The sequence below is a fragment of the Dermacentor variabilis genome, chromosome 3 (genome assembly GCF_050947875.1).
Source record: "Dermacentor variabilis isolate Ectoservices chromosome 3, ASM5094787v1, whole genome shotgun sequence".
NCBI classification, from domain to species: Eukaryota; Metazoa; Arthropoda; class Arachnida; order Ixodida; family Ixodidae; genus Dermacentor; species Dermacentor variabilis.
The window spans coordinates 55243220-55260330 of NC_134570.1; the positions used below are offsets into that span (position 1 = coordinate 55243220).

The following is a 17111-nucleotide window of genomic DNA, read 5'->3' on the forward strand; positions in this document are numbered from 1 at the left end:
GTTTATTATTATTATTATTAGCCTGCCCGTAAACATAGTATGTTTCACGGAATACCGGAACAATAGGAACATCGATGGTTGCAGCAGCGCCGCCTTGTGAGACATGTTTTTTCAGCAACGCGTTATAGACTTTGTGAGTCGGGTTATTGTTCTCCAAGTAGTGGGAAATACGGAAGAAAATCCGCGATATGCCAATCATCTGCCCGTATGGTAATGATGGCGATTTTGCACCAGGAGTGCGTAGAGCATGGTTGTTGTGATCATAGCTATGCCTCCGCTGTAGTTGACTTCAGTTGTGAGAAGGTAGCGCCACCTACGCTACCGGGCTCATCTGTTTCTCCGGCATTGCGTAAAAAATGTAATGTCCTTACGGACAAGCTCAAACCACCACCCCGGGTTGCAAAGCCAGTTCGACCTAGCGGTTTGAAGTCAGTTGCTTATAGCAGGGCAGTGTAATGTTGCAAAAAACTTTGGCGCCGCCAAAAGCCTAACCTTTTTTTTTCTTTCGCTCCTTGCAGGTCACAACAGCGCAGCGCGACAGTCGTCCAGGACCGAAAGCCCCGAAACATATTACACCTCGCCCACGACGTGTAGCACTGCGACGACACTTCACCAGCGCTTGACGAGTATGGGCCCGTCACTAGTGAGAGGACACGACGTGAATACGGCTCCGTCTTTGCCGCCCACGTACGCTCCGTACAACTGCTCGACGCCGTCTCAGTCCCTCTTCGGTTTGCGCGGTGCCTACTCGACCGGTCTGGACTGGTACTCGCCGCTGTACAACCTAGCTCAACAGCTGTACTACTCTCCCGCACCTCCTTCGGCAACGGCTGGATCGTGCCGTCCGTACGTCCCTTCGCCGTACCTGAATGCGTCTACGGCACCTGTGATGTCACCGTTCTTTCTACCGGGACTCGTCGGCGGTGGCCAAAGCACGACTTCCGCAGCCATGCCGGTGCCGTCGATTCCGCCGACGTCGTCTGCTACACCGATGCCGCGTGCTGTACCGGCGTCGTCTGCTGCCTCGTCGTCGTCTGCTCAGTCGAGGCCGTCTGCGACGCCGGTGACTTCGACGTCGTCGCTGGCAACGGTGTCGTCTGCGACTGCGGTGTTTTCCGCCTCGCCACTGTCATTCAGTACCACGTCAGCGTCTCAGCATAACAAAATTAATTCGACACTATGAGCGCCTGGGCTTCTTGCAGTGACGACGCTGCCATCGTGTTATAAGTCATAAGAACACCATGCGAGCAGTACAGAAGAGAGTGCTTGTAATTGACGCATGCACTACACGCCACATGTGCCTTGTTGCCACATACATTGAGAGCCAATATCTCATTTTAACCGTCGCATAGTATTTACCAACGCACCGCGGACACACCTTCTCAATCGATGCTATGAATTAAGTTCCATTTTCAGTATCCGCGTCTACAGGCCCGATATGATATGCAAACATCGTATCTCCATGTGCCGCTCTTTTGACGTTTCTGTGACGCTTTATCGCTTTGGCGTTTTCAAACGCGTTTCAAAAGCCTTGAAGCAGATTTTCTTGTTTGAGCAACTCGTACTGCGAATGCCAATGTCGAGAGATGTGTGTCTACTTCGTTTGTTATACCGTACAGCGCGCTGCCATAGTATGACGCGCCTTTAGGAGGCAACAGAATAATGTATGTTAAAGTTAGTTGGCACGAATTGTGTGAACGACGTCCTTTTCACGTTGTTTACCTTTGACATGTTCTCACATAAGCACTCGAAAACTGCACGCTCACTCGAAAGGTTACATGAGCAGACAAGTGTTTTTAACGTTCAAGTGGCTTTTAATATAGCGTACGCACACATCTTTGTTACGTGCAATAGGCAATATACGTTAATTAATACGCGAGCATGCGTAAAAACCGCATGTGTACATACGTGTAGTTAACCAAGAGACTGTACCGAACATACGTATTTTTTTTTTCTACGTTGCCACAAGCGAAATCTTCGTTACTGGTTGCGATTATGTATTTATACCGCATACGTACGTTTTTACAATTTCGACTTTCGCAAATAAATTATTTATCTACATCCATACGTCGGACTTCGTATCATTTCACCTTTCTCGTTTCATGCATCAAACTGCGTCTTTCGATCGCGATCGAGCCAGATCCGGATCGAAATTCTCGGCCGCGACTAACTCCCTCCAGTAGCTTGTATCCAATCGTAGTATCCAATCGTGACCGAGAAAATTCCACCCTGATTGGACTCGATCGCGATCGAAAATGCACACGTGTGAAACCCGTATTTCACGATTTATTTGGCGTCGTCGAAGAGACAGAGGCGGTAGGCACGGACGCTCGTTTTTGCTTTCCAGTTTATTTTATTTCTCTTTTTGTTAATCGTAGTTTAGTACTGTACACATAAGCGTTGTCGTTTGCGTGTCTGTTTCGTGCCTAAAACACACGCGTCTCAAAATTTTTGTACGGTTTGCGCGCTTCGCAAGAAAAATCCGAAATTTCTTTAGCATCATGTGTTATTTAGACCGCAGATCTCTTTTCTGCGTTTGCCTTTGTGTTTACATAGTAGTTAACCTCACGTCGTCTGCACTGACCGTTGAGGTACATGTTTAACGTCCATATGACGCAATGTGTTAGGAAATTTTTTTGCTGCACGTCTTTAACAAGTGAAGCCGCTGTCTCACACCGATCTCGCGCGTCCCTTGACGTTCACGTCATCCTGATTGCTCGTGGTTCATGGTTTGAATGAGCGCTGGCAGATAATTTGTAAGTTAGAAAGATAGTTTCTCGTTGACGAAGCACTTTTCTGACAATGCTCGGCCTGTCACTTCGTTCGCATGGAATTACAGACAACGTTGCAAAAAAAAAAAAAGAAAGAAAGAAAGGATCATGTGATAACAGCAACGCGAGGATTTCAGTATTTCCTTTCCCCGTTGCACAAAGATTGTTTTCGGTTGCCGCGTTTATATATTATTATTTCTTTTACTGAAACTAAGTATGACGCACAAAGCATTGAGTCGCCCGAACGACATTTACTTCATATATTTTTTTTTTTTGCAACAATTGTCCATTCACCATAAGCAAGTTAGCTGATACTGGCTGCGGCGTTTAGCACTGAGGCACGGCCATAAGTTGTAAGCGATCTTAAAGCGCCGCAGATTGCAACCAGCCGAAAATACACTCACTCGACGAATGCAAAGCAGCCTGTAGAGTTTTTCAAGCACACCGCGATCATGGCGCGCGGAATGAACGCGAAAAAGCTGACGCTCACGGCGTCTCGGCGGGCAGTATATGCTTAAAGTCAAATGCGATTCTTTCGACAAACGTCTGTTAGTTAAGCCGGGAAGTCGGATGTGCGATCGTTTCCGTTTAACGGCGTCTGTTAGCCTACGCCATATTGGGTACGTCCGTCCAGCCTTCCTTCTTTTTTTTTTTTCGTCTGTTTCTTTTGGATTGTGTCGTCTGCTGGTGCTTGTCTGTCAGTGCTCGCCTCGATCCAGCGCGGTTGTCGTTCGAGTCCTGGAGGAAGTGTCCTTGACAGCGTCTGTACTAGAAGGCGCCACACCAGACGGCACTGTACTCGCTGGTAGCTCGGGTACGTCGGTGTCGTAACCGATGTCCTCGTAAGCGACGGGGGGTCTCGTCGGACCTGGCTGGCCAAACGTGTCGAACGGCTCCGTAAACGCCGGTCCCAAGTCGTCGTTGCCGATCCCCAGAGGACCTGCGTTCAGGTCTGAGCGCGCGGGACAAACACGTATGAGTTCGGGGAACGGAATTGTAACTCTCGACGACGCGAGACGTTGCTAAAGAGCACGTTTACTGGACTGAATGTTATTCCTAAGAGAAAATCAGTGCAAGGCCTGTGTGCCTTCGCCTGTTCGCCCACGGAGTCTCGTTTGACCTGCAGCACATTACTTCGAACAAGGCTTATAGAAGGTGGCGATGTGGGAGATTGTACGTTCAAGGAGGTGCAGTAAAAAAGCATATATACGTCTCCGCGTCGTGTTTTGTTATAAGCGGTGTGACGCTGTACCTGTGAGTCGCCTCAGGGCTCGTTCGAGCTTGTCCACGCGTTCGTCCAGGTCGGAGAGGTCGTTGGCCAACTTGGACACTGTCTCCAACACGCCCTGGAGAAAGCATTCGCGCACAAAGCGCAATGAGCCCAAAGCAGGGCGTTTGCGCAGCCGATAGTCTTAGCCTGACCGTGAACGCATCATACAGTTTATACTATATACTCCGGAACGCCCGCGACACAGCCGTGCTAGTCAGGAGCGACGGCGCCATCTTGCAACGATGATTTCAACAAGAACACAAACAACCGTAATTACAACGATGATTCTCTGCCCATATATGCTTGCGCAAAGGCGTTAGCAACGCCATTCACTAAAGTGCATTTCATTTATTATTATTATCTTTTCTTTGTCCTTCTGCAAGAATCCTGGCGCAACGCAAGAGCCTTTCGAACGCGTTGTTTATGAAGAAACGTCACAAGATGGCGCTACCAGCGTTGTTGCTGAGCAAGCGGTATTCCGTAAACTGAAATACTGCAAGCCCTCTTGGTGTTCATCCTTTTCATTGGATGTAACCATCGTGATCGTATAGGCGCCATCTTCTTCCGCGGGCTCTGTCTATTAGCTGCCGAATGAAAGCGCCGGATTCCGCCTCAGTCTAAGAAGTGGTGCATGTGCTGGGTCCGAGATTACAGTCTAAAACATCTCAAATATTGCGCGAAATCGTGGCAGCGTGCATCATGCAAATCTAACGGGTTTGATGGCGCCCCGTTGCAATTTATTTATTGAAACCAATAAAATGAGTTGCTATATTGGTAAATTATTTACAAATGTTGACTGTTAGAAACTTCTCCGATTAAAATCCTATGCTAAACAGCAAAGCATTCGGAGTCAAGAGATGAAGGCTTACCATAGCAGTGCGGTGGCTGATGAAGTCCCTGGGGTCTGCTTCAGCTGCGTTCGAGCACAAAATAGCGCATACGATTACCCCACCCCAACGTTTGCTCAGAAAGACATTATCTCGTAACAGTGGCTGGTTATCCTATGCGGAATCTGTTCTAAGTAGAAAAAGCTCACACGTAATCTTGTCGCCCTTGAGTGACTAATGTCATAGCATTATCAGTATCTCTGTACTCACGCCTTTGACTCCACTGTCCCCGGGATTGGTACTTGTTAAAAAACCACATTAAAAAGAGCCAGAGAGTTTCTCACTATAACACCTAGAGGGAAATCTGGCGCCACCGTCTATGAGAGTTTCCTAAGGGGCGCTGTGCTGTCATGGGAATGACGGTATATGCGTCTGCGAGGCTCGTGTTGGCTGGTGTTGTAAGAGGCTTCCTCCAAAGCGTGAATGTGGCTACACAAATAACGCGTTCTTAAAGAAAAATCTTCAGAATAGGTTTTCATTCACCCATATTACATCTTCCAATGAAGGTTTCCCACCTACATGCAATGCACAACCAAGCCAAGAAAAGCAATAACAGACGACAAACTGTTCCAAAATAAGCGCGAATCTTGTCGTCTGTCCTCCAACTTTAGCGGCCCGCTGATACTTTTTATGTTTCATATAACTGTATATCAAATATAAAGTCCTCATAATTACACAGAACACGTTTTTATGCGCTAATAAAGCTAAAACAGCTCTTTACGCGCTGTTTCAGGCGGAGATGAATCATTGTGACAGGCGGAACGATGCTAGCCAGGTGCGTCTTCAAGGCGTCCTGGCTCTATGAGAACGATGCCAATCCGGAGTCACAATATACCGGCATTCCCATGCATGCCAAATGTACTGCAATGCGGCCCCGCCAGGTTTCCCTCTAGGTAATATAGTGAGAAACTCTATGAAATGAGTCTTGCAAGGATCGGACCAGCGACGCCTTTCAATACATAGCCTCCGGGAACGTCCCTTTTATTTTGCCTAGACAGCGAAAACGGAGCCCCGCGAATGTTCTGCTCAATGCTGTCGCATTAAAAGGAAGCAAGGCATGATTGCCGTGAAGGTTTGCGCACATTCGCTTAGCAACCCCCACTATGCGCTCTTTAGACGAGCGCGCACGTGTTGTACTCTCACCGTGTCACCACCGGCAACGATGTCAACACGGTACACGGAGACGGCGTCCTCACGAAAGCTTTCTCCTTGAGATTACGCCATAAGGTTACGCGGAGAAGATTAGGCCGGCAGGCTACGTAGCTGCGGTCCCCATCGGCCGCGAATTACAGCCGTGCAAATGCTTACGTTGCATGTCGAACGCGAACGATTAAAGCTGATGGCTGCCTCGGAGCATACGCTCGCCGTGTCACCTGGCTGGCACAGGCCTCGGGCAAGCAACGTCGGCTACCTCGTGGCTTTGCTGGAACGCAATGTTCGTGGCTCCTATTCGCGGTGGCACTCGCTGGCCTCCTCGTCCTCCTCGGGTGACTCAATCATATCGTGACTGTCGAAAGCGTCATAGTTTTGTGTGCTGAAAGAAAGCAGAAGAAGCCTTCCAAAGAAAAGCGAAAATACAGCGCGTCATTAGGTTGTTGAGAGTGCTGCGACGAAACGTTTATATAGTGTAAAGGTGCAGCGTTCTCGGCGCTTGATCGATGGCGCTATTGCTCTCGATGCTCTATATGAGGCCGCACGCTATACGGGGCTGTTCGCAAACCCGATCCAAACATCAAAATTCGGACTCGGCGTACGCGCGATGACGAGACGCTGAATAGTCGGGCTTAACTTCTCCTAACCGTGAGGGGGCCTCTACCTGCAGTGGGAACCAACGTGTTAGGACCACCGCTTTTTAAATGCTGTGTAAGTATCGGGACCGAAATATCATGGCCCGTTGAACACTGCCTCAAAACACTTCAGATCCAGCCGGCTCAGCTGTCTGCTTGATCGCGTTTTGGATATAGTTCCCCCTGCCCAGGTATAGTACAGGCGCTTCTGTTTATCGGTACCACTCGAACGCGAGCCGCGCTACGGCAGCAGGTGGCAACGTCTTTTTCCTCTCTCTCTATTTACCATAACGATGCCACACCACAAACAAACAAACACAGGAATAAAACGAAGGGGTCCAGAGAGAGAGAGAGAGAGACAGAGACGGACCTGCGGACACAGACACATTCAGCACCCGAGCATGGGTGCTGACAGTAAGCATGGTGCGGACACGTTCACGGACAAGTGTGTACACACACACACGCACGCACACGCACGCACACGCACGCACACGCACACGCACACGCGCACACGCACACAACAGAGTGGCTAGTGGAAGTGGATAGCGGAAATGGATAGCGGAAGTGGATAGCGGAAGTGGATAGCGGAAGTGGATAGCGGAAGTGGATAGCGGTGAGTTGCAACACAAGACTGTTACCGTGGCCTTCTACGGGAGCGCCTCCTGGAGGCCCAGGGGGTCCAGGAGGCCCAACGGGACCGGGAGGACCCGCCGGCCCCGGAGCACCGTCTTCTCCCGGTGCACCTGCACAGCACAGCACGTGGTCGATCAGCGCATGCGCTGCAGAGAGGGTGTCTCTCGGTATGGTGTCAAACCGAGAGCGAAGCGCGTGGGGAGTTCAATCACCCGCTTTGAGAACTCCTCTCTTCAATGGGTCGAGTGGCGAGGTTAAACCATTTCACTGTTTACAAACGTATAGGCCATGGACGGCTTCCGGTTTTGTCCATAGCCCGCTAAATGCAGCGAGAAAGTAAGCTAACGGAGGCAATATCGAGTAGCAGGAGTGCGTTAAAACGGAAGCTCGTAGATTTTCAAACGCTTTCCCTCTGTGCGTGACCTACATAACGAAGGCTTTACGAGTCAGGGTTGCCGTAAGTTATACGAAAATGTTTGGGTATTAGCACTGCTTCGTAATGCGCCCATATGTCTTTCATCTGAACACGTAAAAAAAAAACTTTCCGCACATTTGGGACGCATAACTAAAAAAAAAAGGTGTTGCCAAACTACAGAGAATACAAAGAAAAGAGGTCAGGTTTATTTTCGGCAAGTACAGAAGACATGATTCGCCTGAACAGCTTAGGAGACCAAATGGCGTTCCAACGTTAGAAAAACGCAGAAAAAGATCTTTCGCCTATCGCTTTTGCATAACATCATTTTTTTCTGGTAAGGTCTCAATAAATTTACAAGACTGTGTAAATTAGGCCCTTTTCTATTCTCGAAAGACGATGCACAACCACACATATTCATTGGCCCCCCACTTTTGCTCGAACTGTAGCATCTCCGCCAGTAAGTGTTTTTCAGTAAAATAGTCTTGCTAACCAGCTCGATGACAACATTTTTGTTGTGTGTAGTATGCTCCCGCGGCACCTTGTTGTAACTTGTGTAATTATAGTACTTACTTATTGCGTATTATTTTTTGTTTCACGGTCTGTATTCATTTGCTTTTTAGGTTGTGTATCGCCCGTATTACTTAAAATTTTTCTTTTATTTCTGCTCCGTGGTTTGCTAATTCTTGCGCACTGTTTCCTGTACTGTTCTAATTATATGGCCCCTGCCCCTCCCGCTTAGGCCAAATTAGGCCCGCCAGTATTCCGTAAACAAATGCAATAAATAATGGCGGCATTGTCAGATTCGGCACAGGCACGTGTATATTTTATACTATGGCTACGTGACTATTTGTCACCGCCACGTTTCAAGGGAAAAAATGCCGTTGTAAACCATCGTAATTATCATTATCATTTTTATCTTCCCTTTCTGGAGCGGCGCGCTACCACGCCGCACATATGTGCTATGCGGTGCGGTATACCCAACCACTCTCCGATCCCGTTGCACGGAAGTATGCGCTTATAGCCTTTCTTCAGCCTTCAGCCGATATCAGTTACGTTCAGCGCATTCATTTAAAGCGCGGAACGTTAAAAGAGCGCGGGAAAGTTAGGGGCAACAAAGACACTCGTCGACGCCGCCGTCTCCAAACACAAAAGTGATGTGCAGAGAAGCCAGCTTCGCGACATTCTGTCGTTTTAACAGGTGACGTCGCGATCACTGCACGACATCACGCACGTGAGCGCACAAGGAAAATTCAAACCAGTTGCAGCGTGTTGAACAACGCTGATGACCATTGGAACGTCCCACTGCAGGAACGGTTATTCGCCTGGGTCGCGTAAGTAAGTTGTAGAGGCATCGGGTCATATATGAATGGCCCTCTACCAAGAAATCAATTGGGCGTGTTCACGCTCAACTTTCGCAGGTAGTCGAAATCAATTACGTAGTTAGAAATATATTATAGATTATATTAAGTTATAGAACCAGATTATATATACGTACAGACATACACAAAGGCACCGGGTCACTCACCGGGTGGTCCTGGTGGTCCCTTCGGACCTAGCGCACCGGGCGGACCAGGTGGCCCAGGGGTAGACGCGCCGGAAGTCCGACCCGGAGCTCCGGAAGTAGCCCTGAACGGCACAGTAAACGTGGCACCCGTCACCGCTACGACGTCACAATTTAACGGCAAAAAAAAAATATTTAAAAAAATGCTGCGCGCAACGTATGACGTCCCACGCACGGAGACAGTATCGTCACAGTCTGTGACACAGTCCAAGCGAATACCAAAGGCCGTGCCAAAGCCCACGAACATTCAGGTTTGCGAAAGACGCATTTCTCAAAACATTTAGCAGAGGCTTACCCGCCTGTAATTGACTGTTTGGAGCACTTTAGTTCATCAGCACTGACATTTAAGAAGGGAGGAAGCGTTGATTGATTGATTGATTGATTGATTGACTGATCACTGTTCTCGGCCGAGAAGACTCACCTGGCACCGCCGCAGTTGCAGGGCACAGTCGAAGGTGGCTGGTCACGTGGTGGAGGCCACGTCCTTGGGGTTCCAGGAACCTGCAACGCCCATGTCTCATAGTTTCAACTCATCGCGAATTGAGACACGAACAAAAATTTAGTTAACCTTATTACGCGCAAGTGCGAGCCGTAATCGTCCTGTAGCTTCTTTCCTAAGCGCGGAGCTGGCCCGAAATGTGCGTTTCAGAGACTCAATTACAAGCCCCGTACTGTGACAAACGAAGGCCAATCTGGAGAGGCAACAACGCATTCCAATGTTTCTCGACTTGTTCGCGTTTGAATTTGCGCCGATAGCACATACCGGCGGCGAACGCAAAAGCGAAACTTGGGAAGCTTTAGCTTGGCGGTTTATACATATATCCAAATACACGAGAACGGAGGAATCGTTTTCCACCGCAAGCACCGCACCGACTTTGATTAAGTTTGTTGCATTTAAAGGAAGGAGTTAAAATCTAGCGACTGCAGAAAGCAGATTTTCGTTATAAAATATTATTTTAAATATGCAAGAAAGAAATTCAGCTATCAAAGCTGACAATTCCATAACTCGGGAATAAAAAAAAATATATATTACAGTTCTTTAAACTGCGCCTAACAACGCAGTTAAAGCGAACGAAGTTTTTCTGATATGGAACACTGCGAAATATCCCACTAATGTGTCAGTGGGACCTTTGCAGAACTCTTCGTGAACATTGTAACAACTTCAAGTAAAGTGTAAATCCATATACACCAAGGAAGTCGGCCTTAGATGTTCTAACGGATGCAGCTTACAGAACTGCGATATCTCTTTCTTTCTTTTTTTTTTTTTTTTGACGCAGCGTTATGGATTGTGAACTTCGTACTTCAGTTCTTTTTTTAACTTACCATCTTCGGAAATTATTGGAGAAAAAAATTTCCATGCTGCAATTCAAGATTCTGCTTCCTTAATGTCACTGTTGGCGCGGCGACTTTACCGCGTTCAAGTAGCGAGCGCGGCGCCCGTCGCCCTCACCCTGATGCGCCTTGTCACGGCACATTTCGGCGACAACCGGCGAGTCTCCTACAATAATTATCGTACGAAACTCCTGTGCTTCTGCCAGCAATTAAAGCACGCGGAAGAAGTCACCACGCTGGGCTCGCGAAGAAGGAGAGAGGGTAGAACACAGCGACTCGAAGGCAGTTGGACTCATTCCACTTTAATTAGTCGTACCAACTTCGGCTGTTCCCTCAAGTATAATTTTTTTTTTTCGTCAGGAAAAAAAAAGAACGTGCGGCCTATGCACGAGTATACACGGCACGCGTTTTACATCTATTTGAAGAGGGAAAGTCGGAGTTTGCGCTAAGCTAAAGCTTCCTCTTCAAAGTCCGAAGAACCGATCGTTGATTTCGGTATGTTTCCGAACAAAAGAAACGGGCCAGAAAAAAAAAAAAAGCGGGGGTTGTCAAGTTTGTCAAGTGTCCAAACAACGACAAACTCCACGCAATTGGCACGCAAGCCACGGCTGCAAGACAACGGACGCCGCGCCACGTCTTCATAACACAAAACACTCTGACTCGGCGGTTCCTCTCCTGCACCGCGTAGTCCATGCTCGAGTTTTATACGACCCTGGCAACGCAGGTAAGCCACGTTTCTCAAAAACGATATCAAATGAACAACGCAGGTCGCGGTATAAAGAATAGGCGCAGGAGCTTTAAATACGAGGTATACGTATGAGACCTTGGACAGTGTCTCAGTGCTGTACCTATACTCGTGTTCTGGTTTTATGAGGATTGAACTCGAATACATCAAGCGTGGAACCAACGCGGCAGACGATCCACGATCGTTGTGCTAAAGAAAGAGGGAAAGACAGAGGGAAAGAAAGAAATATATAGAAAGAGGGAAAGACAGAGATAAAGAAAGAAATAGATGGAAAGAGGGAAAGACAGATGGAAAGAAAGAAATAAATAGAAAGAGAGAAAGAAATAGGGAAAGACAGAGAGAAAGAAAGAGGGAAAGAAAGACAAAGATAGCTAGATAGACAGACATGCTCACGTGAAGGCTGCGCTTGTGTTCCCCTCCTCGTATCTTCGGAGCCTGGGCTGGAATCTGCAATGCTGCGGCGAAACCGAATATACGTTGTCATATATATATATATATATATATATATATATATATATATATATATATATATATATATATATATATATATATATATATATATATATATATATATATAAAAAGAGCAAGTCACTTCACACACGACAACACAAATAGCAGTCTTATCGAGGAGGCTGTTAGAAATGTGCAAACGCCTAGCGGCATATCAGCAGTGGGCGAACAAGAGAATCCTGAGCCCGAAGCCGCCTTTTTGGCAAGCGAACTCGACTTCATCGCGGCCACAACGCGTCTCGTTTGGAACAGTGTGCCAGTCACACCTGGCAAAATGGATTCGGAGGCTGCCGCTGAAGCAAGTACCTGGGGTGCACGCTGGGCCGGAATACTCGGGACAGCAGCTCCAGATGACCTTCTGCTGCATCCGCACCCGCGTCACGTAGACGGGCCGTCTCATCGGAACCCTGCGTGCGTGCAGAGGCCACGTTCATGTACCACCGAACAAAGAGAGGGGATGTATGCGGTTGCCGACCGCATTTTCCTCGGGCGATGGAACTCTGGCAGCCTAGCCCCGGGCACCAACATCAACAACCGTTGGACAAATAAAGTTTATTCCTATCCTATCCTCCTCCTTGATGTTCTACAGTGAATGCCGTCAGGACGTCAATTGAAGTCGCGCCATTAAAAGATCACCGATCAATCCATTTGTTTTTCTTTTCCTAATTTGAATGTTCGATATTTCCTCCCTGCTCACGGCGGCAGTCACTGGCACTTCGCAAGCCGAGTGTTGAATAAATGGAAGCGCCAGGTGTACTTGGCTCGTCCAACAAACAAACAGGGTCGGTATTTTGTAGCGATGCCTTTTCCGATTCTATTCTTTTTCAGGCTTTTCGCGCTAGGCCAGTGGTCAGAGCGACGGTATGCCCACATTATCAACGGGATCAGGTGGCCGTGTGTGGTGGATGATAAGACTAGCATAGAATAAGGCATAAGACATCGCAGTAATATAGCGGCCCAGATATACAAATAATCACGACCTTGTTATGGGGCACGCCGTAGCGGGCGACTCCGGATTAATTTTGACCACCTGGGTTTCCTTAACGTGCACCCACACGGGCGCATTTCGGTTCCATCTAAATGCGGCCGCCGCAGCAGGGATTCCATGTCGCGCCCTCGGGATTAGCAGTACAACACCAATCACTATACGTCACCACGGCGAGCATAGATTTATCGGCAGTACTGCCTGTTGCATACAAAGACAAATAGAGATAGAGATAGAGAGAGTAGATTAGAAGGGATTTCCTGCCCTTCTCTGAGGGGTGATGACGGAAACGAAACAACTGAAGATGAGGTAGCTTAATATCGGCCCTGTGTCGCTTGCAGGAGTCCGACAGGGGCCGTCGAAAAATCTTGATTGGCATTCAAGTCATTACGTTCAAGAAGGGACGACTGGCGCACGGTTGGCGTTCCTATACTTGTACAACACTCAGTATAACGATAGCGTTACAGGACGCGTAAATCACGACTGCCGACTCATTGAGACTTTGCAACAACGTTTGCGACGAAGACCGAATGCAGTTATAATGCAGGTAGACGGGCGAGTAGGAAGGGAACAGGGGGTTTCCTTTCTTGCCTTGTGTCCCGTCTTTTGCACAGCTAGTATTTGCAATCCTCTGTAACGACACGGGTCAGGTAGAGACAAAAAAATAAAATCACGTTAGCCCTTAAGGCGCACGCGTATTCTTCGTCATCGCATGCAGTCTAGAGTTAAGAAAAGCAACATGCATTCGCTGGCAAGCTGGTAAAATTGTCTCGCGCCAGATAAGAACGGGCGTTGCGCGCGCAAGCGATGACAAAGAAGTAAGCAAGCACATGACGTCACAGCCGGGCGTGTCACTTACGTGTAAATGCTGCAGTCTCCGGTGTGGCACTCGGGTCTGGTCCTGACCTGCACGACCTCGGTGCCGTTCCGCTCCCGGCAGGTCACGTTTTGGATCACGCGGTAGGCGCAGAGATTCCTGCGCAAACGGCAACACAGTTCGGCTCGAGATCTCGCACGACCGCTCTCCCGAGTCTATCGACTGCGTGCCCGTCGCAGCTCGTGTAAGAAATGCACGTCTTTTCTACATTTCCCCGCAGAAGTTAACTGGCCACGTCTCCTCTCACGTCATGCACGAAACATTGTTTCTGGGCACATCCGTATGTTATACAGCTCTTCTGCATGATCTGTTCCTATTCCGGAGGCCGGACGAGAGATCTTGCTTTTCCTGTCGTCTGCATCAAGTGTAACCATCTGGGGGCGTTCTTGCAGACGAGAAACGTGCCGTACCAGACGCGTCGCTAATAGAAGCGGCCGTGTGACTGTTCCCGGTACAGATGTTTAGACTAATCGAGTGCTCCGTATCGTCGCGTTTACACAGGAACAGCATACAGATGGCGGACAACTAACCCCTTTCGTTGCAGGAGCACTTTCTCGGATGTGGCTAGCCGTGCAGTCGCTGTCGCAATCCAAGCCAGCAGGAGTAGCAGCGTCGTCTGGATGAATAAGGCCATGGCGTCTCCAGCAGCGGGCGCTCCACCCTTGTCGTCGGGCGAAGATTTCCTCAGGCGATCACATAGAAACCTGCGCCTTGTTCTGAGAAGCGCGTTATCGCGCAAACAAAATAAGCTTGCTAGTACGACCTTTGTAACTTTGGTTCCTTCGAGTTCGTGCGATATCACGTTCTTCATGGCGTGACAATGTTCGCGTCGAACGACGCATTTGACTGGCGCGTTATTGCGCCGTATCAAACCGGAGATAACAAAAAAAGAAAAACGCACGTGACACGCGAAAAATGAGGCTTGCATCGAAAAAGTGGCTGAAAGCGGCTCGGTCGCCCACGTCCGTCACACCCTCGGCGAACAGCGAGCAATAAAATTGCATGACGGCCTGGCATATGGGGTTCGTGACGTCTCAGCTGTGGAATGGTGATGCGAGAACGTTGCGAGCTGTTTGCTGCTGCTCGCAGCTTCAAGTGGGAACGATCGTAATTGAACCACGGCCACCCTGTTCGCCCTGTTCTTATTCACATAACGAGCGTTTGGTGGCGCCGCCCTAGTGATACGTTCGGAAAGTTCGAAAAGCGTGGATATACCGTCATTCGCTTGTAAATGCGACGAATTTCGTTGCTCAGCTCAGTAATCAAGCCATACGCAAAGCCTCTCCTACCCCCCCTCCCATATACAAGAGGTCTGTTTTAAGCTATGCGCTAAATGTTTCGCAATTTTAAGAACTGCGTCGAAGCACCAGTCCATTGGCAAACTGACAAATTATCAGCGAAACTGTTTTAGCTGATGCCAGCGTGACACATGCCTCGTTGCTTCTCGTTCATGAGAGGCGCATATACATGTACGTTTGCTAGCTTCCGACGTCACAGATGAATGCATTGCTTTGTCCTCCAAGCGGATTTGCAAAAAATTATAACCCAAACTTCGGCATGGTGCCCATAGAGTCCTTTGCACGCACTGCACAACCGCTCGCGTTGGACACACTAAACAGAGACTCTAAAAGTTTCGACGGCGAAATCTTCTTTTACTTTCTAGCAATCAACGAGATCATACAAAAAAATTCGCAGTTTCGCTCGAGAGGCGAAGCATCGATTGCGATAGACCACTAGTGGATAGCTGTGCGAAGTAAGCCTAGCAATTTTAGCGGCCGCATACACGTGTAAACATTCGCTTATACTAACTGAATTAAGAATGATAGAATGCGTAAGCGTGACTGAACGAGGACGTAGGAAGAAACAGACACACGGAGACAACGCTGCCTTTGCGTGTCTGCTTCTAAACGTCATTGTTCAGTCGCGCTTACACATTCTATCATAGATTCAAACCAACAAGCCCGCCAACGTGTTCTAAGTTAACCAGCACGGTGTCACGCGTGCACAGATAAACATCAACAAATCTTGCTCGACGAGTGCGGAAACACGCTGCCAGAATTGTGGAGTGAGGAATCGCGGCAGCGCAGCAAGCGAATTGACCTTCATGCATCTCTCGCGTTCAACGCGAACGAAACTTCAAGGGCACAGCGCGTATACGAAGCTACCGGCACTACGCGCGCTCTGCAAACGTAGCAGATCGCTCGGAAGATGAAGCCCGCGCGGGCGCGCACTTTGGCCACGTCGCAGATCGCTCTCAAGACATACGAGCGCCGGCAACGCGGCAGAGGCGTCCACTACGGCGTCCGCGATTCGTGCGGCCAATGCCGTAGAAAACGCCGCGGTTGTCTCCACTCTGTGCGGAGCGACGGGCGAGGAGGGCATCGAGGCGCCCTATATGAGCAGCCGCCGGAGAAGAACGCCCGGGCCACCTCCCTCGCCTGAACACCCTGCCTCGCGCGCGACAGGAGAGGGGCACGCACCCGGGCCGCGTTCCTCGCTCGCGCACGCGACAGCGAACCGTGTTCGCCGGCTCACCCTGACACTCTTTCACTCGCACATACAGCCTACGGCGCGCGCCTACGGTTCTGTCGCCATTGGACTTTACAACGGAACCTCACGGCGACGCCGACGTCGACGGCAGAAGTGCGCCTGGAGTGTCCATACAGTGGCTATCGCAATAAAAGCATTAATGCCCAGTTGAACGCCGCTGTGCGCTACCTCGAGTTATGAACTCCTCGCGGACAGGCGAGCGCGTTTTCATTTGGCTTTACCGAGGCGCAGTTAGAACGCAGGCGCGAGCTTGAACGGACAAGGAACGCGCAGGGAAGAAGAAACATTTCATCAAATGGACTATAATGATTTAGCATTCCAACGCGTAAGCAGTCTTAAGTGTGTCTGCCGAATTTTGAAGCCAGAAGGAAGAAACTATTGAGCAGATAGATGTCTACTGAATGGTGAAATGACGTTTTTCTTTGGGATCAGCTACCAGCGTACGAGTAAAGAAAGAAGAAAGAAAGAAACTCCCGCTTAACCCTGTCCAAACAACGGGACGCCTTTCGGCATTACTATGTTACTTGGCCTACATAGCATATGGAAATGCAGAATTGTCATTTAAACACGCGGAAGTTTGCGGGAACCCAACACGGGAGCATTTTAAAGAGAGCACCAGAAAATGAATGCCCAAGAGCGGAAGGCACGTTGGTGCATACAACGTTGAAGAATTTTCAGTTCGTGTCGTCAGCCGAGCATATAGCTGACTTTCTTTAAAACATGAGATTTGTTCATTTTATTTCTTGATGTGTCCTTAATCCTAAAAGCTCCCTTGTTAAGTATTATTA

The 17111-nt window shown here is 48.8% G+C and overlaps 1 protein-coding gene across 1 annotated transcript; it reads right to left on the bottom strand.

Annotated features, from left to right (window-relative positions):
• Positions 1-1808: 1808 nt before the first annotated feature.
• LOC142575640 (uncharacterized) lies at positions 1809-14420 on the bottom strand. Its single transcript, XM_075685163.1, has 10 exons — positions 14304-14420; positions 13756-13872; positions 12218-12318; positions 11795-11856; positions 9746-9825; positions 9289-9389; positions 7354-7458; positions 4911-4954; positions 4024-4117; positions 1809-3723 (listed from the first exon to the last, which is right to left on the bottom strand). Exons 1-10 carry the CDS (start codon positions 14405-14407, stop codon positions 3470-3472), a joined length of 1062 nt encoding a protein of 353 aa, XP_075541278.1. The 5' UTR covers positions 14408-14420; the 3' UTR covers positions 1809-3469.
• Positions 14421-17111: the final 2691 nt, after the last annotated feature.

Bases quoted from the DNA above. Each gene is read 5' to 3' on its own strand.
- LOC142575640 (XM_075685163.1), bottom strand. From the start codon at position 14,407: ATGGCCTTATTCATCCAGACGACGCTGCTACTCCTGCTGGCTTGGATT. The intron at 9,390-9,745 runs GTGAGTCTTCTC...TGTGCCGTTCAG, and splicing joins TGCAACTGCGGCGGTGCCAG to GGCTACTTCCGGAGCTCCGG. The intron at 4,118-4,910 runs GTAAGCCTTCAT...TGCTTTCTCCAG, and splicing joins TCAGCCACCGCACTGCTATG to GGCGTGTTGGAGACAGTGTC.